Below are 27782 nucleotides of genomic sequence, written 5' to 3'. Positions count from 1 at the left end.
CTCCAAAGCCCATTGTGCCTGTACCATGGGGCTTTTCTCTCCCACCCTGACACATGAAAGAGGACTTAGTACTCAATGTTTTCTAGATCTGTTTGGCCAAAGAACTCTTTTTTGGGATATAGTTCTGTATTCATGTGCTGTGGAACACTGGTCTGTGTAATAATTATTCAGACGAAAGGAATTCTTTTTCTGGGTAAAGGAAATCATCTGGGATTCATCCGAATGCCTATTTTTGTTTAACGCTTAAAAAAACATATAGTGTTCATTTTTCCATGAAATTTAATGCCAGAGAGATTGTCACTTTAACTGTGAAGTCTCCCCCGCAGCCTAAGGCAGATATTTATACTTCTGGGCCTGCCGTCCGTCTATACACACTGGGAGTGTGCATCCATTCACAAACACAGCAGCTTTCTACAAAGCCTGTCTTCAGTGCACCTCAGGGGACCTGTGACAGATGCCTGCAGGGAGCAAGCCTAGACAAGAAGATACTTATTTTTATGAGTTTTGGTAGTAGGATTAGTACTGGGGTTTGGATTTAGCAAAGATAAAATGAACACTGAATCGTGCCATTTGCTTCTAGAGGAAAAAGGGAAAAATCCTATGAAACTGGTCAAAGTCCTCACGTGTAAAGAGAGACCGTGTGAGTCTTAGATGACCTCTCAGAAGAGGGCAAAGATAGCCTCCGGGCTTTCTTCTCTGAGCTGGGTGTACAGTCAGGTTCCATGTGCTCTGAGGATGCCATGCCTGGTGCTACCGGAGTTCTCTTAAGCTTAGGTCTGTTGCCTTTGGGTTTATACCTCTTCATTTCTGTCACTTCTTCTTTCCTATTTTCAGCTTCTTCTCCCTTTGACTATTTTCTTAGAAGGCAGAGAAACCTGCAGCTTTCTGGCTCCACCCTCGGAGGCCACTCCCTGTGCTCTCCTCCCACACAGACTGCTGCCCTTAGACAGAGTAGTTTGCATATGCTGCTGCAGGTTGGCACTAGGCATGAAATAAAGACGATTCCCAGCTTTTGAACTGGATGTGGTGGACAGGTCTCATTTTCTCAGAAAATTGGTTTCCTAATGAAACCATATAAGAGCATGGAGCAGAGTAAGCGACCCTAGGGACTGAGTTCATCAGGCAATTTGAGAGGAAAGTGTGGGGGCCTCCTGTTTGAGAGTCTTGTTCTTCTCAGCTTTTCCTCTAAAGGCTACACATGGAATGGGGGCTGAGTCCTGTGTCCTTAGGCTTGCATCTTATGTTTCTAGGGAGTTCTGAGGCAAGAAAGAATAGATTTGTTCTCACATATGGTACTCTCAGTGAGGCGTTATTTCATTTCTGATTATGGTGGGGAGCTGGAGAGCCAGAGCGGGGTATTGTTCTATCCCGGGGCGGACTGCCTCTGACCTGGTTAAGGTTAAACACACTGTAGATGGACTTTGACGTGAACCAACAGAACATCTTAGTTCTTGAACATTTATGACCCTTCAAGATCAAGAGAGCTGGGCGCTGTGCCTGCCTTTGGCCAGTGACTCACCTCCTCGGGAGATTCCTGCAGTCACCGTAATGTTTATTGATGGCATGTTTTCCAGGCCCTTGCTGGATCACACTCTCTCATGTTCTCTCTAGGCAACCAAGAATCCCTTCTACCTCCATGTAGGAATGGATATTCTGCAGAGTCTGGAAAAGTACACAAAAGTCAAGTTAGTTTCCTAAGTTCCTTCCTTTTTCTGTTGGCCACTTTTGATTTCTTTTCAGTTGTTCTGGGGAAGTATTCTGTTTTGCACTTTAATTTATAGAACAGGTCATTAATGTTTATTCTTTAGGGAATTTGCTTATTTTTTGCATAGCAGGACAGGTCCATTATGTGGGAATTACTTTTAATTTTTTTTCACTTTTTTTTTTTCTGTAAGATTCTAGTAGACTATGTATATTCTTTTTAAGTAACTTATTTTCCCTAGTTTTACAAATAATACATGTACTAAAAATTTAGAGATTACAGAAAATATGGAGGTGTAGACTATTATCACCATAATCTCCATGTTCAGATAACCACAATCAGCATTTAAGTTTATATACTTACAATCATTTTCATATATTTGTATGTATAATGTGTGTATGTATGTATATATTAAAAAAGAACTGTATTTCAATTTTGGGACCTGCTTTTTTTCAACTTAGCAGCATATCTTAATTATTTTATTACAAAATAGTATTTTAGACTACCCATTAAGTCAGTTCTACAGATACTGGGACAAAAAATTTCAATCAGTTCTAAATTTGTTGCCAGTCCTTTTCTTGGTGTCATGTTAACTCTTGGCAGATACCCTCCACCACCTCCACCTTCTTTCCCTCCACAACTAACCTGATGATTTTGCAGCCAAACCACTTTTTAATGAATTTGCAAATAGTCTAGGCTGTAGAAGGATAGCTCTTAAATCTAACCTAATTTGTTTTTCATATGGTATTTGATAATTTGGTTGATTTTTCTGTTAATAGTCTATTTCTGCTTCTTAAATTAATAAGCAAGCAGGAAGGAGCAGAGGTAGGACTAATAGGGCAATTGTTTTGCAGGTGTGGGTATGCTACATTGCATCATGTCATAGACAAATCCAAAGAGGACCGGATGGAGAGCTTCTTTCTCAGTGAGACCTGTAAATACTTGTATCTGGTAAGTGTGTTAGAAGGTTAACCCCAAAAATGTTTATTACTGCTTGGAGCATGCATTATTTGATCTTCCATCTAGCATATATTCGCTGGGCACTTCTCCGTGCTGGACATGTGCTGGCCCAGGGACACAGTACTATCAAAACAAAAGCATATTGCTGTCATCCGCTGTGGTTTCTAACCTCATGGGGGAAGTGTCGTCAAGTAAACAAACAAATGAACTTTCGATTGATCACGACCAACCGATAAGCCATGGTCACGGTTAATAGAGGACCCGCCCACCTGAGTGGTGGCAATCAGGGAAGGCTTCTTTGAGAAAGCGGCAGTATCTACAGCTTTTAAGTCTTTTGATGTGTGTGAGTGTGGCTAAGACCCCAGCCTGGTTGGCTCTCTGTCCAGGCCCACATTTCTCGTGTGTAGAAAGAGACAGAGTCACAGGACCTGAAGGAAACCTTTAAGGTCATTTGTCAGCATTCATTTTTTTTCCCTAATGGGAGCTGCTATCTGCACGGAGTGGTCAGGTGACTTGCCTGGGTTTTTGGGGTGATTGCATGGCAGAGCTAAGGCTTCACTCCCAGTGCTGACTTCTGCAGTGCTCTTGCCTCTTTCCTACTCTGCAGCATGCACACATGGTATGAGTGGCATGTGCATGTGGCTACTCTACTACCTTCTCTACTGCTGTACTTAAGGATACTTCCTCAAGGCACAGAGGGTCAGAAACAGTGTGGAGGCTGAGATTCTAAGGTAAATGAGCTGTAGTGACAGGCCGTGTTATTGAGGTCTCTGGTTCCCAGGCCCAGGAGCCAGCCGGATCAGAAACACCCTAGGCCCTTGTTAAAGTTACAGCCCTGTTGAATCAGAATCTTCAGGAGTAGGCTCAAGAATCTGTAATTTTGACAATGGCTTGTGGTTTGGTACAAAGCCACGGTTTGGAATTACCAGTCTAATCTGGTGTGGCTTTTCAGGGGACACTGCGCAGGAGGTGTGCCCACGGGAAGATGGCCACCCTGCCGTCCCATCCCTGTGGGGGCCTAGGTTTCTCCATCAGTGCATGCGTCAGGGCCAGGTGGGCCACTGCAGGCTGATAGAAGCCCTGCGTGCGTCCCCGTTCTGCAGCCCTCAATGCCTGGAGTGTTCACAGGGCAAGTTCTAGAGCAAATGATGGAGACTCCTTAGGCTGTTCTAGAAGGAAGAACATAGGCTCTGGGGTGAAAAAACCTAGGCCTACCCTATTCTTCTCCTGTGAGCTGTGGAAATGGACAAGTTGTGCTGAGCCTCTTTTTTCCTCATCTGCCAAATGCTTCAGGGGACTGTAAGGTTTCTTCCATCACTGACATTTCCGTTCTAAATGTTTGCTCATTTAACACTTACCTGACACCTGCCTTCTCCACCCACTGACCTGTATTCAGTTAGGTGTTCTTTCTGGATGCTCCTGTCACACGCCTACTGTTGAAGGAAGGCACTGCCCTGTGTGCCTCTGTCCTCACAGCCTGGCCTGTGTTCTGACGGGAATCAATGGGATGGTGGCACAGGTGTCTTGCTCTACCAGGCCCTGGGATGTGGTGAAAGATAAAGTGTATGCTTCTTCCCTTCCAGCATTTTCCAGTTCAGGGCCTACGTGTGTGTGTGAGTTGGAGGTAGTTCTAGAATCCTAGTGCCAGAACTCTCAGGGGAGCATATGGGGGTCATCCAGAGAGCAAGTTTGGGTCTCAGCCCTGGAATTTCTGAATCTTTAGGTTTGAGCAGGGTGGGATGGGATGGGGGAAATTCAGGCATTTGAGTTTAAACAAAACTGGTGATTCTGCTTTGCAGCCACAGTTGGGAATCACCTTTTTACCCATTTGTCCCGGAAAAGCCTGAGGACCCAGTAAATTCTACTCCCTGAGTGGTCTGGGACATACTAGTCTGAATTTGTTACAAATGTGCTACAATTATCAGTTGTATCTTTTTTTTTTCTTTTCTTTTTTTTTTTTTCTTTCCTTTCTTACCAGCTATTTGATGAGGAGAATCCAGTCCACAAATCTGGAACCAAATACATGTTTACAACCGAGGGACACATTGTATCTGTGGACAAACATCTTCGGGAATCTCCTTGGAAGGAATTCTTTTCTGAAGAGGGAGGGCAGGACCCAGAGGGGAAGTCTGTGCACGGGCCAAAATCACCCGAGATAAAAGTCATTAACTCCAGCTCCAATGTAAGTTGCTTTCTCCAGGGGAGGCTTGGCTTGCATGTGGAGGAGGAGAAAATAATACAGACTTGTCATCCAAAGTCCCTGAGAGAAAAATTGGTGGCCTACTCAGACTGGGTCAATTGGAGGGGAGTTTCCCAAAAGGCCATTGACGTGGATCTCGTCAGGATGTGGAGACCCCTGGGGGCAGCACCACTTCTCTCCTAGCTGTAGGGGCTGCAGGGGCTCCAGGGGCTCATGGTCATGGGAACCTGGATGGGGAGAGGTGTGCAGAGCAAGGGGGTCTCCCAGCGAAGTCTTGTTCTTAGCTGGCTTCAGTGACCTTGTGGGAAAGAGCCAGCAGAGTAAGCCCTTGACCATCTTCCCTTCTCATCTACTGGAGCTTCTCATTGGCAATGCTCACCAGAAGGCAGAGGCCACAGGGACCTTTTGGTTTAATCTGTCAAATTGGCCTTGGGGGCCAGAGCAGGATGGGAAGGGCGGAGAGCAGAGCTGGAAGGACAAATGGAGGAGGCCCAGCCAAATCACCCACCAGCAGGAGAGGGGGAAAAAAGCATTCATCAGTCATTGTGACTTTTAATGAAATGCTTTTTGAAGTGCAGAAGAAACTCGGTTTCATTTAAAGCAGGGTTTCACTGAGCATGCTTCGATCGTCCTGATGAACACAGGAAAGATTTGGAAACAAGTCCTGGAGTTTGTGGTAGGAGTCCGAGATAGTTGTATTGATCAGAGTCAAATAGGATGGTTTGAAAGTGAGGATGGGGAAGGAGACCCTGCATCAGTTGAAAGTCAAACCGTGTTATGCCACCTCTCTGCTCAGAAAAAGCTATGCTGTCAAGATTTCTCCATCTTCTTCTAAACTGCCCTGGTTAGTGGACACCCCGCCCTCCCAGGCTGTGCTTCTGTACTTGGCCTTCAGCATCCCAGTGAAGGGCCATGAGCTATTATTGATGGACCAGAGCAGAGCAAACTCCCCCAAATCGCCATAAGGCCCTGCAGTGTAGACCAGGTGAACACAGCTTAAGTAGGAAGGAAATGGAAGGAGGAGAGCTGGGGGAGAGGAATAGTAACAGTTAACATTTGTGTATAATACCTACCAAAGCCCAGGCCCCGGCATCCAACCGGTCGTGCACGTTAACCTCTCACAGCAGCCCCATGAGGGTAGGTGCCTCTGGGCTCCTCATTTCACATGTGGAGAAAGGGAGGCACAGAGAGGATCCTGGCTCTTGTTGGAACCAGCGGGTGGCCAGGAAGGAGACACTCATCTTAGACCTGATCCTGTGCCTGGCTCTTGCTATGTCGGCCTGTCCCAGGGGTTCCGTTAGGCTCATGGCCTAGTGGGGAGACCCACTCCTCCTTGGGTGTTTGTTGGTAAGGCACTGTGTGAAGTGCTTTTGCAGCACACGGGAGGGAGGAGTTAATCTGCCAGGGAAAATACAGAGGGTTTCTTGGCGGAGGTTGCTTTTCTGAATATCCTTGAAGGATGAGGAGGAGCTTCCCAGGAAGTGCTGTTCAGGCAGCAGGAATGGCACCTACAAATGCACAGCTGGGAGAGTTTGGGGCCAACTGAAGGACCTGTTTGTTGGCCTTGATCTTACAAGGCTGAGGAACAGGGCACAGAGGTAGTTCAGAGGGGTGGGAATGTGTTTCTTTGGGGGCAAGTGTGTAATGAATGTATGTGGAAACTACAGATAAATGTGTTTGGTTCTCAAACTTGCATCTCCTTTGCAGGGGGGAAAGGGCTTTTACTTTAAGAAAAACAAAACAAAAAAAACTCTGTCAGGCATTTAGGATTTTAGCTGTGGATGAAAAGAGCCATAAACTCAGAAAAACCACAGGACAGTTGACCCTTGACCATTGCAGATCTGAACTGCACATCAGTGTTTCTTGACAAAATATAGTACCATCCTGGAAATGTATTTTTTCTTCCTTAGGATTTTCTTAATAACATTTTTTTTTCTCTAAGTTACTTTATTGTAAGAATAGACTACATACAGCATACAAAATACATGTTAATCAGCTGTTGATGTTATCAGGAAGGCTTCCAGTCAACAGTAGGCCATCAGTAGTTTTTAGGGAGTCAGAAGTTTTCTGTGGGTTTTTGACCACACTGGGGGGCAGTGCCCCAATCCCTGTGTTGTTTGAAGGCCAGTTGTATCTTCATATAGCTAGAGTATTTTCTAAAATTCTGGATGGATTAAGTTAAGGACCCAAGGGACAGATGTTTTTTAGCCTCCCTAGGTCTCTACTTCTTCACCTCTGAATTGCAGATATTAAATTTTTTAAATTTTGTGATGGGCTGTCCACTAGGGATGGTTTGCTCCTCAAAGAGCATTGAGCAATGTCTGGAGACGATCTTGGTTGTCACGATTAGGGGAGTAAGGGTGAGGGGGCATCTAGCGGGAGAGACCAGAGATGCTGCTAACCATACTGCAGCACACAGGATGGCCCCAGATGTCACCAGGGCCCAGGTTGAGAAATCCTACTTTATTCCCTGAGCAATTAATACCTGGATTTTTAATTTAAAGTTTACATTTTTCCTCTTTCTTTTTTCTTTCTAGTGCAATCGTGTTCCTGACGAGAGGAGATACTCCCTGCCCTTAAAGAGCATCTATATGCGGCAGATTGACCAGATGGTTGGCTTGATTTGATCTACTCTCCTCTGTGTGGCCTCATCTGATACGGGATGTAAACAGCTGAACCCGCGCCGTGCAGAGATCCAGTCTGAGACAGAAGAGGATGGAAGTCTGGCCATCTGCAATGATGTAGGAATTTCTGTCCCACTCCTCACACACACCTAACAGAATCTTGCATATATTAGTGTTTCTTTTCTGTTCAATAAAATGCTCTGTTTTTCTTAAGGATATAATTTAAAGTAAGAAGGTACATAGAGATTGGCTTCTTATGACATGCTGGTTTTATAAGCACAGTGTGGATGAGGCATCTTTGAGTGGATCTTCATAGCTTCACACTTTGGAATCCAACCAGTGTGTTCCTGTCTCCGGCACTTGCTGTGACTGCAGTATTGCTACCTCTCTGTTAGAGGACTGTGAACGAAATTTCTGTGCGAAGGGCCTGAGGTTCATCCCTATTTATTGCATTTTGTTTTCCTTTCTCTCTCTCATTAAACAATTGGCTCTCCCTCACTGACGGTTTTGGATCACACGGGGGAATATCATTCAGTTATTCATTTGCACCGCAGGTATCTTCACAGTGTTACAAGTTAATTGCTTATGAATAGCTTTTATCTGAATTTCAAAAGGCAGTGTCTTAAGTTGTCACACAGCTAGGTCTTTTGGACGCTGTATTACATTTATTTTGAACTTACCTGAGGAACTCTCATAGTTCCAGAACCAGGTGCCTTTTAGAGAGAGAAAAATACCTAAGAATGTCTGAGCTTCCATCTATTTCATATTTACTAACCAAGGATTCTCAATTCTGACCGGATTTGGGTTAGAATTTTATTTTGTTTTTGTTTTCTGTGTCTTGTGCCAATTAATTAAGTCAGGGAGAAAGAAATGATCAGATGACTCTCTGGCATCCCTGAGCCGTTTCTCTGTGTAATACAGGCTTTAGATTAGTGCCTTATATGATTTTGGTAGGGGCTGCTGAATGTCACAGCTGCTGCTGGGTTTTAGCAGGCATGTTTCATATTGTCACATGGTGGGACCACAGTGAAAAAGGGGAAGGGATGAGTGTTAGTAAGGCTCTGGAAAATTCTTGGCCAGTCCTTGCCTTCCAGCCTGATATTTTAAGGAAACCTGCATTAGGAGGAAGTTGTGCTAGAATGGCTTCTTTCTAAGAACAGAAGTGTCTCTCTTTGAACTTAGGCTGAATGTTCATACAGAGCAGAGGTGGATTTGAACCCTCAGCCTGGCTTCTGTGTAACATCTGAGGTTGAAATGAATCCTGGTACAAAAGGTAGAAGTCTCTTAAGAACCTCCAGCCATACCTGTCCTGTTGCTCACCTGTCTCTGCTTGCCCACTTCAAATGATTTCCTGTTCATTTTTTAAAACCAGAAGTGTGGTCTGAGCCATTGCATACCAATCAAAGGGAGAAGTTTTATTCCTTCTTGAAAATTTCAGTGTTACTGTTTTTTGGTTTTTGTTTTCTTTTTTAATAGATACAGAATTCAGTTTTTGGTGATTTTTATTTTATCTTTTTAATTTTTTTTCTTGGTGATTTTTAAAAAAGGGATTTTCAGTAATAAATGTATCACCTCTGTCATTTAAATATTTACTATGCAAATTGTAAAGTAAAATCAGATGCTTCTGTTTTACCTTTTTTCTTTATTTCAGAAGCATTCTCTTTATCAACCTTGTCTCATCTACTGAATAGAACATTTTGAGAATACTCTATATTTTAAGTGTTTTCATTGACTTGGTAAAATAAAAATGCCTCATTTTACTTATGCCATGTGCATACAGGCACGAGTGTCCCCATAGCTTCTGTCCAGGCACACTGAGGTGGGACCATGAACGTCCCATTTGGGAGGATGGGGCACGTCAGGGAAGAAAGTGGGCCCTCCGTATCCGTTTTCTCTCTTGTGGTTCTGCTGGATTCTGTCTCCAGCTTCTGTGACATCGATATGTAGCATTCCAACACTACCCTCTCATCCGGGCCCGTAACCTGTCACCTGCTCTGGCATTCCATCCCCCTCATGCTCAGACCAGGGACCTGTGCCTCAGCACCACTGCCATAAGCCAGGGGCCACAGGCTGGCAGGAGATGTGTTCTGTATGAGTCTCAAGCCCCCTTGACTTCTGGGCTCTGACCTGTACCAGGTGGTGAGCCTGAGGGTGAGGGCCTTACTGCAGACCAGTCCTGCTGGTTGAGCTTCTGGGCTACCTGGTCGAAAGTTTGATGTTACCTAGCCCATTATCTATGGGACTAGAGGCCCAGTATTGTCTAGTGCCAGTCGTGAAAGGAAGGTTCTCTGAGCCAAGGTCAAAGCTTACTTGTGTTCTTTTTGGAAATCAGAGTGTCAACACCTGTGCTGTATCTTGCAGGACAGTTGCTGTTTCTTCTCTTCTGTGTTGCAGGATGTCAGGTAGGGAAGGGCCAAGGAGGGGAGTGTCTTGTGCCAGGACTGCCCTGATCCCTGAACAGATGTCATCCTTTGGAACAGCTGTGAGCCTGCCCCCTCCTCCAGTTCCCTGTGTAGCAAGTGTCTAGAGTCTGCTTTGGTCAACACGGGGGAAAATAGTTTTGCAAAACTGTCGTAGAAAGCTGCCCTGCAGTTAGGCTTGGCAGAGTCTGGATCTCCCACCACAGTTCTCAGTCAGCACAGGGCAGGCACTGCTACTTTGGGTGATGTGACCAAGGAAGTCCATTTCTGGAACAGTAGGTGACAAAGGAAGTGTTGGCTGGCTTCCGGATGTGCTGGCCTTGGTGAAGAACCAGCTTCCAATTTTCACATCTTTCTACAGTTTGTTCCAGCTCTTCTACCCAAACTCGGTCTGTGCCTCCAAATCCCTGGTCCCAGGCTATCCCGGATTCGAGGGGCACGTGCCATCACTGAAGTCATTGTGTGTCTATGCACGAGGGCTGTGTCTATGTAGGTGAATTGTAGAGGAGGCTCTGTATGCGATCTGAGGGCCTGAACGTGGTTCCCCCTACCTCCCTCCCCCTCTCTCCCCTCATTTCCCCTCCCCTCCCCCAGCAAAGAAAAATACCCTCTTAGCTATTTTCTTAGCTCAGTTTACCGAATGATTGCAAACTGTAATCCTTTGCTTTGAATCTTGTGGACTGAACGTCAGACATCCTTTTCTTCTCTCTGGAGGGCTCCAGAGGTCTTTCTCTATTGACACTTTGAAATTGAATGCTGGTGAAATGGTAGGGCTGAATGATGGCTCTAACCAGAGTACCTGAGCAGGGACTTTTGAAGAAAATCTTCTTCTTTCCTTTTCCATTCCCAGACATCCAGCTCCTTCTCTAGTGCCTCTTCCCTGCAGGGCAGGGACCCTTGTGAAAGAGGGAAGGTGGGCTGGCTGGGCTGCGCGTCCCTAGGTGTTGCAGGGCTCAGGGTTCTGTTCCTGCTGGAGTTTGGATGTGAATCCGGGAAAATGTACCTGTGGACCTTCCTGATTCATTACCCCCTTTCCCTCTTTCTGAGAGGCAGAGAAATAATATTTTTAAAAGGTATTTTGTTTTAGTTTTAAATGGCAAAACACAAGCTGCATTTTTATTTATTATGCACAAAAAAGGTAAATCTGTTTTTACAAAAAAATCTGGAGTTGGAAACTCTGGGAAAACCTATTGAAATATACACATGCTTCTCTCTCTGTAATGTGCAATATGCTTTGCAACTATAGATGATATTTTATGTTTAATCTGTAAATAAGAAGTGTATTTAAATTAAGAGGGAGCTTTTTGTAAAAGGACCAAATGTTCTTTTATAAATGTACTAAGAAATATCTTGTTCTTTGAAATTTATTAGGATTTTTATGAGTAATTTTTATTAAAAGATTCTTTTTTTTTTGAATTGTCATTTTGTTTCTCATTTATATACTCACACATGTACATTACACACAGGACAAACTATAAAACTAGACAAATAAAAACATTGTGTTGTTTTTTTTTCCACAGCTGAGCCCTGAGTAGTACCGTTCCATGTCTGTCTGTCACACCTTCTATTGAACTGTCCTTGCCATGTGGTTTAGTCCTGTCCCCCACACCCTCTCCCCTCTGCATTAGCCTCCTTTCTCTCAGGCACTGACTCATTCGCAATTCTTGTTGCCATTTATCTGAATCTCTCTAGGTTCTGGAACCAGTTCTCTGGTATCTTAAGCAAGGCGATTCATTTCTCCTAACCTCACAGGCTAAGCCGCACATGCAGTCAGCTTGGGGTGCGCTGGTGTGGGGGAGGCCTGAGGCGGGAGGGTTTCAGCGAGATGGCCTCCATCCCTACTGCTACCATCTCTCTGCTGACCCTGAGATGGGGTCTGGAAGGAGATCGCTGATTCTGCCCCTGAGACCCCTTGATGGGGCTTTTGAAAAACTGTGAGTTGCAACAAGGAGAGAGAGAGAGCCCTGAGATCGGAAGTACCTTGCCGGTAGTAAAGCACACTGGCTTGGGACACCTGGGTGGGTTAGTTGGTAAAGGGTCTGACCCTTGATCTCAGCTCAGGTCTTGATCACAGGGTTGTGAGTTAAAGTCCCCCACTGGGCTCCACGCTGGGTGTGGAGCTACTTTAAAAAAAGTACACTGCCCCTTTGTAAGGGTTGGTGGTGGTTGTTTCTATGAAGTCTTGTGGGTTTGTAACCCTCTTGACAAGGCTGGGTGGGGCCCTTATGCCCAGGGGGCACCTGAAGAGCCTTGGTATTGGGAGCACCCATGCCCTTGATCAGTGGTGGTGAGAGTCCTGGAGCATCCTGTCCAGATGTTGCAGGGGAGCGCCAGGGCTGAGAGTGGGACTCTGGACCCACACTGTTTGAGGTACATTCCATTCCTAACTCCACCCATGAGCCTTGTGCCAAGTCATGCAAGGTACACAATCTTATCAGACCTCAGTTTTCCCATCTATTATATAGAATGACAACAGCAGTCCATATACATGGGGTGGACAGTGTGGATTCAGACATGTAGAGTACTTAAAGTGGCATCTGCACATAGTAGCTGTGTGTGTGCATTTCCTATAATTATAGTCAAGTTGGATTTGATGGCCAGGATAAGCTGTAGGACTTTTACACAGGGACCCTGGGGAGCGATAAGGACTTAGATTGGCCTGAAGAGGCCAGAGCCGGAGCCCGGGCTTGTCCTGGATCAGCAGCTCGCATCAGAGTCTCACATGATTTCCACTTCCAGGGTTCTTGTGAGCAGAATGAGCCACATTTTATCAGAGCCTGTTACGTGCCAGCTGCTAACACCTTTACATACCTTACTTCTCCAGAGTTTAATCAGGCAAATAGGCTGCTGTCCTGTCCACCCTAAGGAGCCAGAAGGTGAGGTGCAGGGTGGTTAGCAGTGGTGCCTGTACCCCACACGCCCCAGGGAGTTGTGGGCAAGTGCCCAGCACAGTCTGCTCCTCACTGGCTCATCAAATAAATGATGCTCCAACGTGTGTGTTTGTGCATGTGTGTGCACATGCTCACGTGGCTTAAAACCTACCACATTCAAGCCTCACCAAAGTCCTGGGAGGTGAGTTCTATTTTTCCATTTCTCCAGCTGAGGACACTGGAAGGTAAGCAACCCCGCCCTAGGTCACAGTTGAACCACTCTGAACCTGTGACCTCAAGCTCATGTAAGTACCAGAATGAATAGTTTGGCTGGAGAGAAGGGGGTCTTTGCTGCGGGGAATACCGTGGGCCATTTCCAGAGGGGTGTTCCTCAATCGTTGGTCTGAGACCCCCATGGCCCCTTCCACAGGGTGGGAGGGAGGAGGTCGGGACAGGGCAGTAAGCCTGCTTCCGGATTCCTGAGACCCCAGCCTGAGGCACCATGGCCCTCCCGCTTCTGAGAATTGAGACATCCAGAAACAGGACACCTGAGGGGCTCAGCGGTTGAGCATCGGCCTTTGGCTCAGGGCATGATCCCAGAGCCTCAGGATCAAGTCCCACATTGGGGTCCCCAGGGGGAGCCTGCTTCTCCCTCTGCCTATGTCTCTGCCTCTCTCTCTCTCTCTCTCATGAATAAATAAAATCTTAAAAAAAAAAAAAGACATCCAGAAGCTGCACTGCATTCCATGAATCAGAACATTTTCTGTGCCAGTGTGGAGGTGTGAAGGAAGTGGGGAGCCTGCCCTCTCTCCAACCAAGAGAAAGCCCCTTTGCAAAAAGGATTTGTTATTCAATTAGAGTCATTCACTTTAATAAAATATATCCCAGAAATGCCTTCCGAGATTTATCAAATGATTATTCATTATACCTGTTTTTTTTTTTTAAGATTTTATTTATTCATGAAAGACACACAGAGAGAGAGGCAGAGACATAAGCAGAGGGAGAGGTAGGCTCCCCGCCAGGAGCCCGATGTGGGACTCGATCCCAGGATCATACCCCGAGTGGAAGGCAGACACTCAACCACTGAGCCACCCAGGTGTCCCTGTACCTGTTATTTTTAAATTTAGAGGCACCTTATAGAACCTGAAATACTCAGAAAGTGCTAGAAAATTAATCTTAGGGGCACCTGAGTGGCTCAGTTGGTTAAGTGTCTGCCTTCGGCTCAGGTCATGATGCCAGGATCCTGGGATTGAGACCCACGTTGGACTCCCTGCCCTGTGGGAAGTCTGCTTCTCCCTCTCCCTCTGTCACTCCCCCTGCTTGTGCTTTCTCTGTGTCAAGTAAATAAAATCTTTAAAAGAGTAATATTAACTTTGGCATATATCTAATAATACATTTAAAAATAAGTGCCTTTATCTTGTCACTTCCCTTAAATATATTTACATCAAAACCCTGGAACTGTGTAGTCTTAACACATTTGGGAGGAAATACCCACCATATAACCTAATTGGCTAAGCTGGTCCTTGTTTTCAAGCTATTCGTCCCTAGCAGGCTGATTTGCTGATGGAAAAAGTCTGATTTCATTTTTCAGTCCTAATAGACATGTTGCTTAACACGAGCCCCCCCCCCCCCCGCATTCTAGCGCCGAGCGAGGAGGTGCGAAGATTTGCTGTGTTTGCTGCGGGAACTGAAGGAGGCGCTTGAGTCTGGATCGAGGCTTTGTTGCCAAGAGGCCACGAAGGGAAGAGGCAGTTTGTTTCCTGAGACGTGTTTCCTGTGGGCCGTTCGGTGCTCCAGAGGTTCCTATAGGTCAGGGCCGGGCACACAGCGCAGTGAGATTCTGGATCTGTGCCACGTGTCCCCTCCTACCAAGGCGGACAGGGGTCATGGGGGCTGAGGACTGGCCGCTCACAGGTCAAGCCACGCCATTTCAGGGAAAGTACACATGTGTACTTTTATGTTGCATATGGTGAGGATTTGGAAATTGATGTGTTTAAAGACAGTGGTTGTCAGACTTTAAAGTTCCCTGGAGTCACTTGGAGTGTTTGTAGCAACACCGATCTCTGGGCTCCACCCCAGAGCTTCTGACTCAGTAGGTCTGAGGCTCTGCACCTGGGTGAGCCTGATTGCTGCCAGTCTGGGGACCACAGTTTGAGAATCCCGCTTAAAGCTTTCCCCTTGGAGAGTCTTAATACGAAGGACACTCTTAACTTTCCCATGTTTTGCAGGGGACTGTTCGGAGGATGTCTTTTTTTTTTAATATATTTTTTAAAATTTTTATTTATTTATGATAGTCACACACACACACAGAGAGGCAGAGACATAGGCAGAGGAAGAAGCAGGCTCTATGCACTGGGAGCCCGACAGTGGGATTCGATCCCGGGTCTCCAGGATCGCGCCCTGGGCCAAAGGCAGGCGCCAAACGCTGCACCACCCAGGGATCCCAGTTCGGGGGATGTCTTTATGAAAAATAATATAAAATTATGAACACAAAATTAGAAATGCAAAAGTAAAAAATATGTCTGTAGAATGAGAAAAAAATCACAACAAATCACAAATATTAAAAAAGCTAACAAATACTACAATAACACACATTCCATGAAAATCACAATGGTTTAATTAAAATTACCTCACATTTTTTGGTTATATACTCTTCAATTACTCTCTATATTTATACTTATATCAGTCTGTATATATGTTGTGTCTCACATTTGTTTGCCCCTTCCCTGACTCCCAACCCTCCGGTTATAGAGCCTCACTTCCTAGCAGTTAGAGCAAAGAAGGAAAGTAGTTGGGTTCTTGCCTCTCATTGTCTAGTTACACCAAACCTACTTCTTCACTAGAAGAAGACAAGTGGTTCTGAGCCTAAAGAGTTTAGTGTAGAGTTAGCAAAGGGACATTCCACTGTACTCCGGATTATACTGCAAAAAATCCTAAAATCATAATAGCTAGCATTTCTTAAATTTCATGCCTGTACCATAGCAAGATTTTACTAGGTATTATCTCATTTAAAGCATGGACTAAGTCGATGTGGGACTTGTATTTTGTTTGTTTTAAAGATTTCATTCATTTATTTGAGAGAAAGCACAAGTGGGGTGAGGGGCAGAGGGAGAAGCAGACTCCCCGCTGAGCAGGGAGCCCAATGCAGGGCTTGATCCTGGAAGCTCTGGGATCATGACCCGAGCCGAAGGCAGCTGCCCAACCAACTGAGCTGCCTAGAGGCCCCTGATGCGGGTGTTTTAATCATTACTCCCATTTTGCACATGTGGGAACAGATTCAGAGAAGTGTAGCATCAGCCCAGCGTTCCCCAACCAGTAAGTGGGAGAGTCAATGTGGGTACCCAGGATTCGAACATTTGGCTGTAGCACCTAAACTGAACCATGGGCAGCATCATATAGGCTCTACGTGGGGCAGTTTTTGTGTTGGCTTTCTGTCAGTTGCTGAACATGGAACAGTGGTTTGTACTCTTTTTAAAGAGCTTATAAAATTCTTCAAATAAAATATTATGAAGTGGCTGACTTTATAAAACAGAGGGACACCAGGGTGACTCAGTGGTTGAGCATCTGCCTTCGGCTCCGGTGATGATACTGGGGTCCTGGGATCAAGTCCTGCATCAGGTTCCCCGCAGGGAGCCTGCTTCTCCCTCTGCCTGTGTCCGCCTCTCTCTGTCTCTCATGAATAAATAAAATCTTAAAAAAACAAAAACAAAAACAACAGAAAAAGAACCCTGTAGACCTGTAGCCCTGGTTAAGTATGGAAAGGAGTGGGAACCCTGAACCTCCCACTCCTCCAACCAGGTCTGTTTTAAAAGAACTAAAGGTCCCCCCAGGAACACGGAGATAGCCACTCACTCTGCTTCCTTCACTAGTAGGGTTTGAATTTTTCAGGTTTTAATATGGTCTGTGGTCTTCCACAAAACAATAGCATCAGCCTCAACCACCAGTCTTGGTTGCCTGTCTTTTGTTAGTAGGAGGATCTTTTCAAGTTTAAAGGCATAATTTAAATGATCAAAACAGTTGCTTCAGCAATGTACATATACATTACGTATATATTGCCTCCGCGTGGATTTTGGGCAAGGGGCAAGAGGGAGATACAAAACCATGTGCTTCTGCCACTTAAGTGCCCAAGGAGAAATGTCTTATCTTCAATGTACAGGAAAATAGTATTTCCGTCAGAAAATAGCATTTCTGAAATACAAATTTCTGACAGAAATGTCAGGACTCAGCTACTTTTCAGCAAGTTGCAAAGCAAAACTCTTGCACACCCATGGATTTGGCAAAAATTAATGATACCAGATACTGGTTAGGATGCGAGTGTTGGGGACGTTTCCACACTGCTCATGGGAATGCAAACTTGTGAGTCCACTTGGGGGGAAGCGCTTGGTGTTACCCAGCGGAGTTAAGTGGAACATGCCCTCTGTCCCAGCAGCCAGGGCTGCAGCTCCCGGCTGTGCCAGGCCGGGCGCCGCACCACTTGGGGCTGCCGTGCAGTTGTGCGACGGAGGGGCCTTGGCATTTCACTCCTAAGGAAATCCTCTTTAAGAGGAGTCAGCAAACTTTTGGACCATGGTCCAAATCCAAAGCTGCCACTGGTTTTGGTTTGCTTTTGTGTCTTTGAATAAAGTTTTATTGGAATGCATTCACGTTCATTTAGTTTACATACGGTCACGTTTGCTTTTCTGATACAGTGACAGAGCTGAATAGTTGCGGGAGACCATCTGGTTCACAAACCCCCAAATATTCATGGTTTGACAAACATTTGCTGGCATCTAGTTCAGAGGATCCCTGGCATGTGAGAACCCAGCGACACTTAATGAGATAGATGGTTGCCAAAGCAAAACGTGGAGACACCACGCAAATGTCCAACAAAAGGCCTGATCTGTACAACCGCATATTCCAGAGCAGAGATGCACTTCACAATGGTCTATATAGAGGTCAAAAGCAACCAAAATGGAATTTATTGCTTAGGTGTGTAAACACGTGTGCAAAATTATAAAGAAAAAAAAGGGAATGATTATCTTAGAAGTTAGCATACGTGTCATCCCCGGAGTGATGTGGATGTGAGGGTGGAGGGGCACACAGGGGTGCTGGCAATGTCCGGTTTTATCCTGGGTTCATTTGTAGCTGTATGGCTGCTTCAGTTTTAGTCTTTATTTGGTCCATATGTTTTAGATCCTCTCCAGTGTGTGTCAAGTTTCATAATAAACGAATCTTAACATTCTGTGTGAAACTGGTTTCCCAAATTACGAAAAATAAGTCACAATTCAGTTTGTTCTGGTGCAGTGTCAAAAGTGGCAAAATGTTTGGCAAAATAGGGAAAAATAAAATCACGTGCATGGCCTTGTGGACAAATGTCCCAAGGATTTGGGGCCCCTGAAGACTTTTAGTTCAGTTATTCCTCTGCTAGCCTCAGCCTTTCTTTTCCTTATGAGGATGCAAACCTACGTGAGGGCTCATCAGTGGGTTGGCTGACTGTTTTTGAATGGGAGTCTAGGAGGGAAGGTCTTTAGTTTTCATGCCCCCCTACTCCAAGGGCTATTGGAAGAAAGCAGTGGTACATACCACACATGCCAATAAAGCTGCTGGAACACCGGATCTCAGCATGTATTTCTTGAACACCTGCTATGGACTCACCTGGGTGATTGAGGAGCATGGGGTAGGAAGGCTGGTGGTGGACAAGAGGGGTTCAGCTGTTCATGGCCTCGAGGAAAGTCTGCTAAACATGGCCACAGGTTTTAGGTATGACCTTCAACCACTCACTTTGAGGAGCACCCGGGTGGCTCACTGGTTGACTGTCTGCCTTTGGCTCAGGGCATGATCCCAGGGTCCTAGGATTGAGTCCCACATCAGACTCCCTGTGGGGAGCCTGCTTCTCCCTCTGCCTGTGTCTCTGCCTCTGTGCGTCTCTCATGAATAAATAAATAAAATCTTTAAAAACACATATACACAAACCCACTCACTTTGAAAAAGGACCGTTTCCCTCCAGCGGGCTTCAGAAGATTCTGTGCCATTCGAGCTCTACAAATCGCTGTAGATGTCATTACTTCCACAAGAGGCCACTCTTGCTTCACTTTTTCTAATGCTGCCTCTAAAAAATACAGTTTTAACAACCAGGGGTACAGAAAAAAAACAGTGTTGGCATGTTTTAAACTCGGTGTGCAAAAAATGTAATTTCATGGTCTTTTGGAATCTTGTATCGAACTCTCGGTGTGTGCTGCTAATTGAAACATGAGTAATAGTGACGATGACAATGATGGCATTGGGTGTCTTCATGGGGTCTTCCTCCTGAGTGCAATCTCTTTCGTATGGGTTATTCGGTGAAGACTCACAATGCCTTGTGTCTTGGGGTTCTCATTTTTTGTTTTGTTTTGTTTTGTTTTCTTTTTGACACCAAGACTAGGTAAATACCACAAGCTGCCGAGTTAGATGGTGATATTTCAGAACAAGGGGTAGGGAAGAAAAGGGAAAATGAAGACTTAGTCTTTGGGAAGTGCACCAGGTTTTCCTCAGCACTCGGGTGGGTGGCTTAATTTTCGTCTTGTGAAGTTGCCTTGGGCTCGCTACTTGGGAGGGTGTCTCTGGGCACCCACAGGGCATTGCACAATGGAGAGTTAGTTTCCCAGAGGATGGCTTCCTGAGGCTCTCCTTCACGGTTCACGGTTTCTCACCTTGAACCTGTACTCTGGATGTTGGACACGTCTGGGTCCTGGTGAGCCTTCCCTTCTGGTTACTGCCCTGCCTTGGTTTCTGTTGTCCGATCTGGCAGACAGAAGGTAGTATACAAAGTCGACATTGTAGTTTTGCATCTGGATTCTGCTCCTTATTAGCTGGGTGAGTTATTAACCCTCTCCGAATCTCAGTTTACTCATCTGTAAAATGGGGCTAATTAGGTCCATCAAACAGGGGCTAGTGGGGATATCCTTTCCTTTCTTCCTCCCTCACCTTCAGATTGGCTGCCCCCCTGTGCTTGTGAGCCCTGGTTTGGAGAGGATTCACAGAATATTCGTTACTGACCTCATTTGTTCTGCTACACAACCCTGCAGTCCTTGAGGCAGCGGTTCTAACATTTAAATAAGAATCCCCTGTTCAATTGTAAGACGGCTGGCCAGGCTGGGCCTCTGCGGCAGTCTCCCTCATGGACGGTGGCTGGCCCTTGGCTGTCGCTGCCCCCGCTGCCCCCGCTGCCCCCCCTGCCCCTGGTAGGTGGCTGAGCAAATAGGATCATCCTACACATGCAGGCAGGCAGCCAATCTGCTAAAGGTCTGAATGGAACAAAAAGGCAGAGGAAGGGAACATTTGCTCTCTGCTGAGCTGGGATGTCCATCTCCTCCTGCCCTCAGACATCAGGACTCCTGGCTCTCAGGCTTCGGACTCTGACTGGGAGTTCCCTCTCGGCTCCCCTCGCTCTCAGGCTTTTGGGCTTGGACTTGAAACTACACCATTGGCTTTCCTGGGCCTCTAGCTTGCAGTCGGGGACTGGGGGGCAGGGGGGAATTTAGCCTCCATACTCAGGTGAGGCTAATCCTTCATAATCTTTCTAGATATCTAAAAAAATAAAAAATAAAAAAAATTCCTGGTGTGGTTGCTAAACAATTCCTGATGGCCCTGAGTCAGAGTCTGCCTTTCAACCCACTGTCCCAGGCTTCCAGGCTTGTGGTCGGAGGGTCACAGTTTGAAAGCTGCCTCGGGAGTCTGCTGGGGGGGAACTGCAGCACATCCTGTATTTCAAGGCTTACCTTTGGGACTAATTTAATAAAATTCGCAAGTGCAGCTCATTGAGGCTGCTTCCTGCTGTACCCTTCTCCGGACTCCTGCCGCCCGGGAGCTGCCGGCCAGCTCTGCAATGCAGTTAGGAAACGCTGTCTTTGTGGGAAAGCTCATCCTCACGATGCGGTCCCTAAAGCGGCGGCTGCAGCACCTGGGGACTTGTTAGAAACGTGAGCTCAGGGGCAGCCCGGGTGGCTCAGCGGTTCAGTGCCTGCCTTTGGCCCAGGGCAGTGATCCTGGAGACCCTGGATCGAGTCCCGCATTGGGCTCTGCCTCTCTCTCTCTGTGTCTCTCATGAATGAATAAAATCTTAAAAAAAAAGAAATGCAAACTCCTAAGGGCCCCTGGGTGGCTTAGTCCCCTGAGCGGCTGCCTTCCCCTTAGGTCAGGATCCCAGGGTCCTGGCATCAGCCCATCCTGCTCCCTGCTTGTGGGGAGTCTGCTTCTCCTTCTGCCCCTCCCTCCTCGTGTCGATCTCTCTCAAATAAAGAAATAAAATCTTTTTTTAACATTTTATTTATTTATTCATGACAGAGAGAGAGAGAGAGAGAGAGAGGGAGGGAGAGAGGCAGAGACACAGCAGAAGGAGAAGCAGGCTCCATGCAGGGAGCCTGACGTGGGACTGGATCCTGGGTCTCCAGGATCATGCCCTGGGCTGAAGGTGGAGCTAAACTGCTGGGCCACTGGGGCTGCCCTAAAGACATAAAATCTTTAAAAAGAAAGAAAAGCAAACTCATGGGCTCTACCCAAGACTTAAAGAACGGGACTCTCAGGGGAGGAGGGTGGATTTGGCAATTTGCTTTAACAAGGATTCTGGATTTTGAGTGGCCGGTGACCTTCCGGGAGGGCCTGCTGGTCTTCCTGCCACCTCAGGGGGAGAGATTTCGGAAGCCATCCACTTCCTGCCCTTCTTGAGCCGAGCGTGGGCTGATCATTTATCATCCCCTCTAACGAGCCCTATCACCTGAACCAAGTCATTACTGGTTGAGGGGCAGGCTTGGTGTTCCTGATTCATTTGTTCTTTTTATTGAACAAATAAATACTCAACAGCTATTAGGTGCCAGACACTCTTCTGGATACTAGGGCAGAGTGAGAGGATTGTGCCTTTACAGAAATCAGCTTATGCTCTAATGTCAGAGCACGGCAAGACATGGGGGCAGAGCCAGGAGAAAGGCTAGTACGCTGGGTGGAGAAGGGGCCCTATTCTTTGTTTCTTGGATGATACAGAGAACCATATTTTACCCTTTAATCTTGATCTTCACTCCACCCCATTCAATTCAAAAGGTTTCACTCTCCTTCCCTACAGTCTTGGGGGTGGGCACATGACCCAGGTCCAGACAATCAGCGTTCACCTCCCTGATCCCCCAGATGGAGGCTTTGGCACTGCCTGAGATCTTAGGTAGAGCTGAGGGCAGCAGAGAACCCAGATCTCATTGAAGTCCTAAATCCAGCCATGTCAAAAATCCTCTTGGATTTTTTTTTTTTAATTCATGAGAGACAGAGAGAGAGAGAGGCAGAGACACAGGCAGAGGGAGAAGCAGGCTCCATGCAGGGAACCCGAAGTGGGACTTGATCCCAGGACTCCAAGATCACGCCCTGGGCCAAAGGCAGGCGCTAAACCGTTGAGCCACCCAGGCGTCCTCTCCTGGACTTTTTAGCTTGCTGAAACAATCCTTTCCCTCTTTGTCTGGAACTTGCTTCTGTCTGTTGAAACTAAAAGGGTTATCATTCAAAGCTCAGGGAACGTGGGTTCGAGTTCCAACTCTGCCCCTTTCAGGCTTCGTCTTCACCTCTTCTGTTATTTCATTTATTTATTTATTTTTAATTTTTTTTCCCCACCCCTTCTGTTAAAAGGGTTGAAGCTTCAGCAGGGGGAGAGAATCTGTGGAGGTGTTCAGTGAGGGATGGCTGGACTGTAGAGAAAAAGCAGCCTCGAGCTGATTACTTTTGACCTTAGCTTAATGGTGTTCGTATTTTGTGTTTCAGGAACATGTGACTGAATTCCCAATGACGGGGGTGAGTGTCTGTTCTATTTTTTCATCTTTATTCTGACAGTCCAGATGGTATAGTGCTCTTGCTCCTCGTCTTTCCCTTTCTCCTCACTCAGAGGCACACAAGTATGCCAGGAGAGACATTTTTCCTTTTCTCAATGAAATACAATTACATTGAATTCATGGCATTGATGATATTCATTGTCTCAAATTACACTGTTTCCTGGTCTGGGTTGAGAGCTACATAATAAAGTACTGATAAGGATTTTCTTTTTCTAACCCAAATTGTATGTGGATAGATGACACCTTCAGAGGGCAACACTTTCTTTCTTTCTTTCTTTCTTTTTTTCCCCAGAATTACTGAAAAATCAGTCATTTTGAGGCTAATTTACATTGCATGTGTTTTTTACACATCCATCCGTTTCAAAATAGATTTCAAAGAGGAAAAAAAGTAAAATTCTCTCAGCTCAGACATTCAGATGATTTGGTTTTAATAATATGTGAAACAAGGATGGGGATGAGGCCAGCCACACATAAAGGTGCTGCCAGCTGAGGGAGGTAGGAAGCATTTCCCCAGCTGAGAATAGCCTTACAAGATCACACTGACAGCTGAGAAGGGGGTGGGTTTTTTGGCAAAACAACCAGGCTGACCAGTCCCTAGACTGGGATACTAGGGATACCCAAGTCACAGAGCCCATTTCCATGTTTCAGGCCCTCAGAATGGTGGAGCTGTGTCACCACCATCACTGTAGGTGACCTTATCTACCTTATCTAGGTCAGTGTTTGTCAGCCTTTTTTTTTTTTGCCTCCTCAAAGGAGCCTTTTAGAGTTTTTCTAATCCTCCCCATTATGAAATGTTAATACTATAGAAATACTATTTACCTGTTTATATACTGGATATAAATCTTGATACATAACAATTTTAAGTCTTTTTTCCTTTGCCTCTAGGAACCATTTTTGCCCTCTTGGTGATACTGTCTCCATGGAGGATGTGCAATCCAGTGCTTACTCTGTGTGTATCAGGTTCTCTTTGAGTGCTTACCTATATTAACTAATTCGATTCTCACAGTGATCCTATCAGGTACCCCCAGTTTGGAGTTGGGGCACTGAGGCACAAAGAAATGCCTAAAGTCATAGGACTAGTGGGTGTTTGTTTCAAGTTAACCAAACTATAAAGGTTGCTGTGAAAATGTTGGGGTTTGGGAGTGAATGGTCAAGAAAGAATTCTTAAGATGTCTTCAGTGCAAAAAGGTGGTTTTATTAAAGCACGGGACAGGTCTTATGGACAGAAAGAGTTGCATTGGGGTTGTGAGGGGTGGCTGATTCTAGACTTTCAAGTTGGGAAGGGGTTAGAGAGAGCCCATTAGTCTCTAAGGAATTTGGAAGTTAGGTTCCTAGGACCTTGAGGGGCTAGTGTTGTTAGGAAAAGATCATTTAGTACTGTCCAGTAAACCCTTAGTCATGAGATCCTTTAGATGTCTATCAGTGCTTGGAGAATGATGGCTCACATGAATCTTGGTTGGGGGGGGTAGAAATAAAGGAAGTTTCCAAAGAAATTTTTATATATTAAGGAAGACTTACAGGTTCCTGGAGTTTAGGCTAATGGTAAGCTAAGGTTGCCTTTTGCCTTTTGCCTTTAGTATTAAGCTAAAGTTGCCTTTGCCCTTAGCAAGGCAGTTGAGTTCCTGAAGCAAGGTCACTCTGCCTCTCAAGGACTTGTCAATAAGTGTAAGTTGTAAAGAAATTTAATTTTTCTCCTTTTGCCTTTGTTCTCCAAATCAAGGTTAAAAGAACAGTTTCTATGCAAGACTTCCTTCACTTCTGACACCAAACATAAGGAGTTGTGAGCAACTACAAGGTTAAAAGGAGAAGCCCCCTTCCCAAACCATCCTCAGATTTGATAATTAGCTTGAAGGACTCACAGAACTCACTGTGAGCTATTATATTCATGGTTACAATTTATTACAGTAAGAGGATACAGATGAATCAGCCAAAAAAAGAGAGGCATTGGGCACTCATCTGGAAAGGTTTCAAATGGGAAGTACCTATTGTCCTCAGGGTGCATCACCTTCCTGGCATCGGTGTGTGGTAATACTCATGCAGTATTGCCAATCAGGGAATGTTTACCCCACACTTTGGTGTCCGGTTTTTATTGGGACTTCATTACATACATGAATGGTTGATTGATTAATTGCTCCTGTGGTTCAACTCAGTTGTAGGTCAACTGGTACAGCATGATGAAAGCCCCCACTCTAAATCACATGGTTTGTTTCTCTGGCATTGGTTATCCCTCATCCCATGATTATCAGGTATGGCCAGCCCCACTCCAAGATCCAATATGGCCAGTCCCTACCCTCAACAAAGACACTCCTATCAAGTACAACATGGATTACATTCCAGAAGTTAAGGACAAAGTCTAGAGCTCTCTTAGGATAAGGCCAAATTTTTTACTTTACAGTGGTGGGACTGGGACTTAAAGACAATTTGGATCCTTGTGGAAGAGAAAAGGCCTATTATTGAGTGTTATGATCATTAGAACAATACCATGAAGAGACAGGCATATTCCTACTGCATGGAAACTGAGTAACTGAGTATGGTAGGCTCCCCCAAATCTAGGTGCTAATACTTGGAACCTGTGAACATTACCTTTTATGGCAAAGTGGAATTCACAGATTTGATTAGGTTAGGGATCTTGAGGGTGGGGGAGTATCCTGGATTGTCCCGGTTGTTCCTGAATGGAATCACAAGTGTCTGTATGAGAGGATGGCAGAGGGAGATTTGGCTCAGAATAGGAGGAGGTGATGTGAGCAGAGAAAAGAGTGATGAGTTTTGAAGTTGGAGGAAGAGGCCAAGAGGTTCCTCCAGAGGAACCAGTCCTGCCTCCTTACAGCCTTGGTGTAAGCTCTGTGTAATTGACTCTGTGGCCTTCAGAATGGGAAGAGAGTATGTGTGTTGTGTTAAGCTGCCAAATTGGTGGTAATTCGTTACAGCAGCCATAGGAAACTAATGTGTTGAGACAGAGGAGTTGAGTGTTTGCTTAAAGCTACAGGAAGTAGCTTGGGGCTAACAGGAAGTTGGTTCAGAGTTCTAACACAGGTCTCTCTGACTCCAAAGCCCGTTCTCACTTTTGCAGTCCAGAGAAAGCTTTTGTTCAAGGCATACAGTGTTGGTACTTCGCTCCTGTGTTGAGGTTGACTATTGCTAATTGATAATGCTTCTTTCTTATTGATCTGAGGGTGAGGAGCAGAACCCTGATCAACATGATGCTCTTGGTGACCATGGTGCAAAGATGGCCTAGGATTGATACCTTAACCTACCTGCTTGAGACCCTTAAGGAGACTATCAGCCACATTCTCCTGTTTTTGTTTTGTTTTGTTTTGTTTTTTAATACCTGAGTTTGTTATGCCAACTCAAATACAGCCAATACTCCTTACAGGGCCCCTGTTTTTACTTCCTCAATACCAAGCCCTTTTGCTTGGTTATTTGGTTTTTGCTAACTGCCGTAGTGTTCCAGCACTTGTCACATGTCCTGGAGGACCCGTCCTTTCAACAGTGCTCTGCATCTTGTAGCTTTCTTTCTTTCTTTCTTTTTTTTTATCTCGTAGCTTTCATCACTATTTTAGGTCAATCCCCTGAAGCAAAACTTGAGACAGGAATTTGGATTCCTTGAGGAGGGTGGGGACTCGAAAAGGAAGGAGGGAAGCAGGATAGTTAGGAGGAAAGAGCAAGGCAAGGGTGGAGATACAGGGAGTCTGGCCCTGGCACCACAGCACCATCTCCTGGCCAGACAGTAGGCCACCTGTGTGTGGGTAAGACATGCACACAGCTTCCTGGGAGAAGGGATTTCCACAGGAGAATTGTACTATTAGGGGCCAACATTTCTATGGGCAGCAAGGGGGATGAGTGCCCCTCCCAGGCCTCCTGCTCTGTGTACCTGGCTAAGGATCCTGTTTTGCTTCTGAAGAAGTCACTTCTGGCTTTGACTGAGGCCCTGGTTCTGGGGCTAAACTTGCATGAGAGACCTAACTTTCCTCGGGCTGTTTCATCTGTGCTTTTCTACTGTTTGTTATCTATAGTCTTGGTGTTTACATAAGATGGCTTTTCCAAATGTTTCATTCTTCACTGTTTGCATCTGCTTATTTTATGTTCTCCTTGGTGTCTGCCTCAAACCATCAGGTGCTTAGAGTCTTTTCTGTTCCCTTGGCATTGATGAGGGTGATGGGAAGGATGAGGTAGGCTTCAGGCTGCAGGCCTCTGGCTGACTATTGAAGGTGAAGCAGGCTACTTCTATGTGGGCCCCAAGCAATCCCTGTCTACTGGTATTCATGGCCTTGTGTAGTCCTTGCCCCTTGTGTGCAGGCTGGACCTAGGGGTCCCTGTAACCTTGCTGGGATCCTAAGCCTAATCTACTAGTACAACTCCTGAGGATGGTTGAGCTAACTCTCAAGCACAGGAAGGAACTGTGACATTGACTGCAAGACGTTCACAGAGTGGTTACTTGTCAGCACAGGCTTCTCATGAGTAGAATATGACAGAATTGATGGGATAGCCCTTTTAAGTTTAAGTTATAAAGGACTGTGGCTTCTGTCTTGCTGGCAGTCTTTCTTGCTTGCTCTGATGAGGCAGGCTGCCATGGTGTGAACTGCCCTATGTGATGAGAAATTGAAGGAGGCCATTAGCCCACAGCCGGTGAGCAGCCAAATCATGGCAATAACCACCAGAATGATCTTGGAAGCTAGTCCTTCCTTAACTGAGACTTCATAGGACTGTAGCCTGGTGAGAGAACCAGACTCAGAGGACCCTGTTAAGCCACTTTCAATTTCCTGACACACAGAAACTGTGATATAATCAGTGGTACTGTTTTAAGGCATTACGTTTGTGGGTAATTTGTTACACAGCAGGAGCTAACTAATACAAAGAGTCTGGGAGATAATAACTGAGGCAGAGCCAATATTGTACTTCTATGAAACTTAGTATCGTATGGTAATCATTTTTTCAAAGCTATTAAAAACTAGTCATGAATGTGATTTTTCATGAATGAATCATAATTTATTTAGCTATTTTCCTATTACATTGGCTATTCTGATTGCCTTCATTATTTCTCATGATGAGCAATGCTACCAAGATTTATATGTAATCTTTGAGCCATGTCACTGTTCACTTCCTAGGAAGTTTTGGTTTTAGAAGTTGAATTAATGGGCCACAGAGATACTTATGCTTCTTGGTATATATTGCCTGTTTGCTCTCC

General features: G+C 45.5%; 1 protein-coding gene across 1 annotated transcript in view; it reads left to right on the top strand.

The window, feature by feature from the left end:
- EDEM1 (ER degradation enhancing alpha-mannosidase like protein 1) overlaps positions 1–11322 on the top strand; it is a 28328-nt gene extending 17006 nt beyond the window's left edge. Inside the window, 4 exon segments of the mRNA XM_025451103.3 lie at positions 1612–1685; positions 2557–2653; positions 4641–4844; positions 7400–11322. Coding sequence (XP_025306888.1) covers positions 1612–1685; positions 2557–2653; positions 4641–4844; positions 7400–7489 — 465 coding nt within the window. The 3' untranslated portion in view covers positions 7490–11322.
- Positions 11323–27782: the final 16460 nt, after the last annotated feature.

The sequence above is a fragment of the Canis lupus genome, chromosome 20, assembly GCF_003254725.2.
Source record: "Canis lupus dingo isolate Sandy chromosome 20, ASM325472v2, whole genome shotgun sequence".
NCBI classification, from domain to species: domain Eukaryota; kingdom Metazoa; phylum Chordata; class Mammalia; order Carnivora; family Canidae; genus Canis; species Canis lupus.
This window is presented reverse-complemented; position numbering and strand designations above follow the sequence as displayed.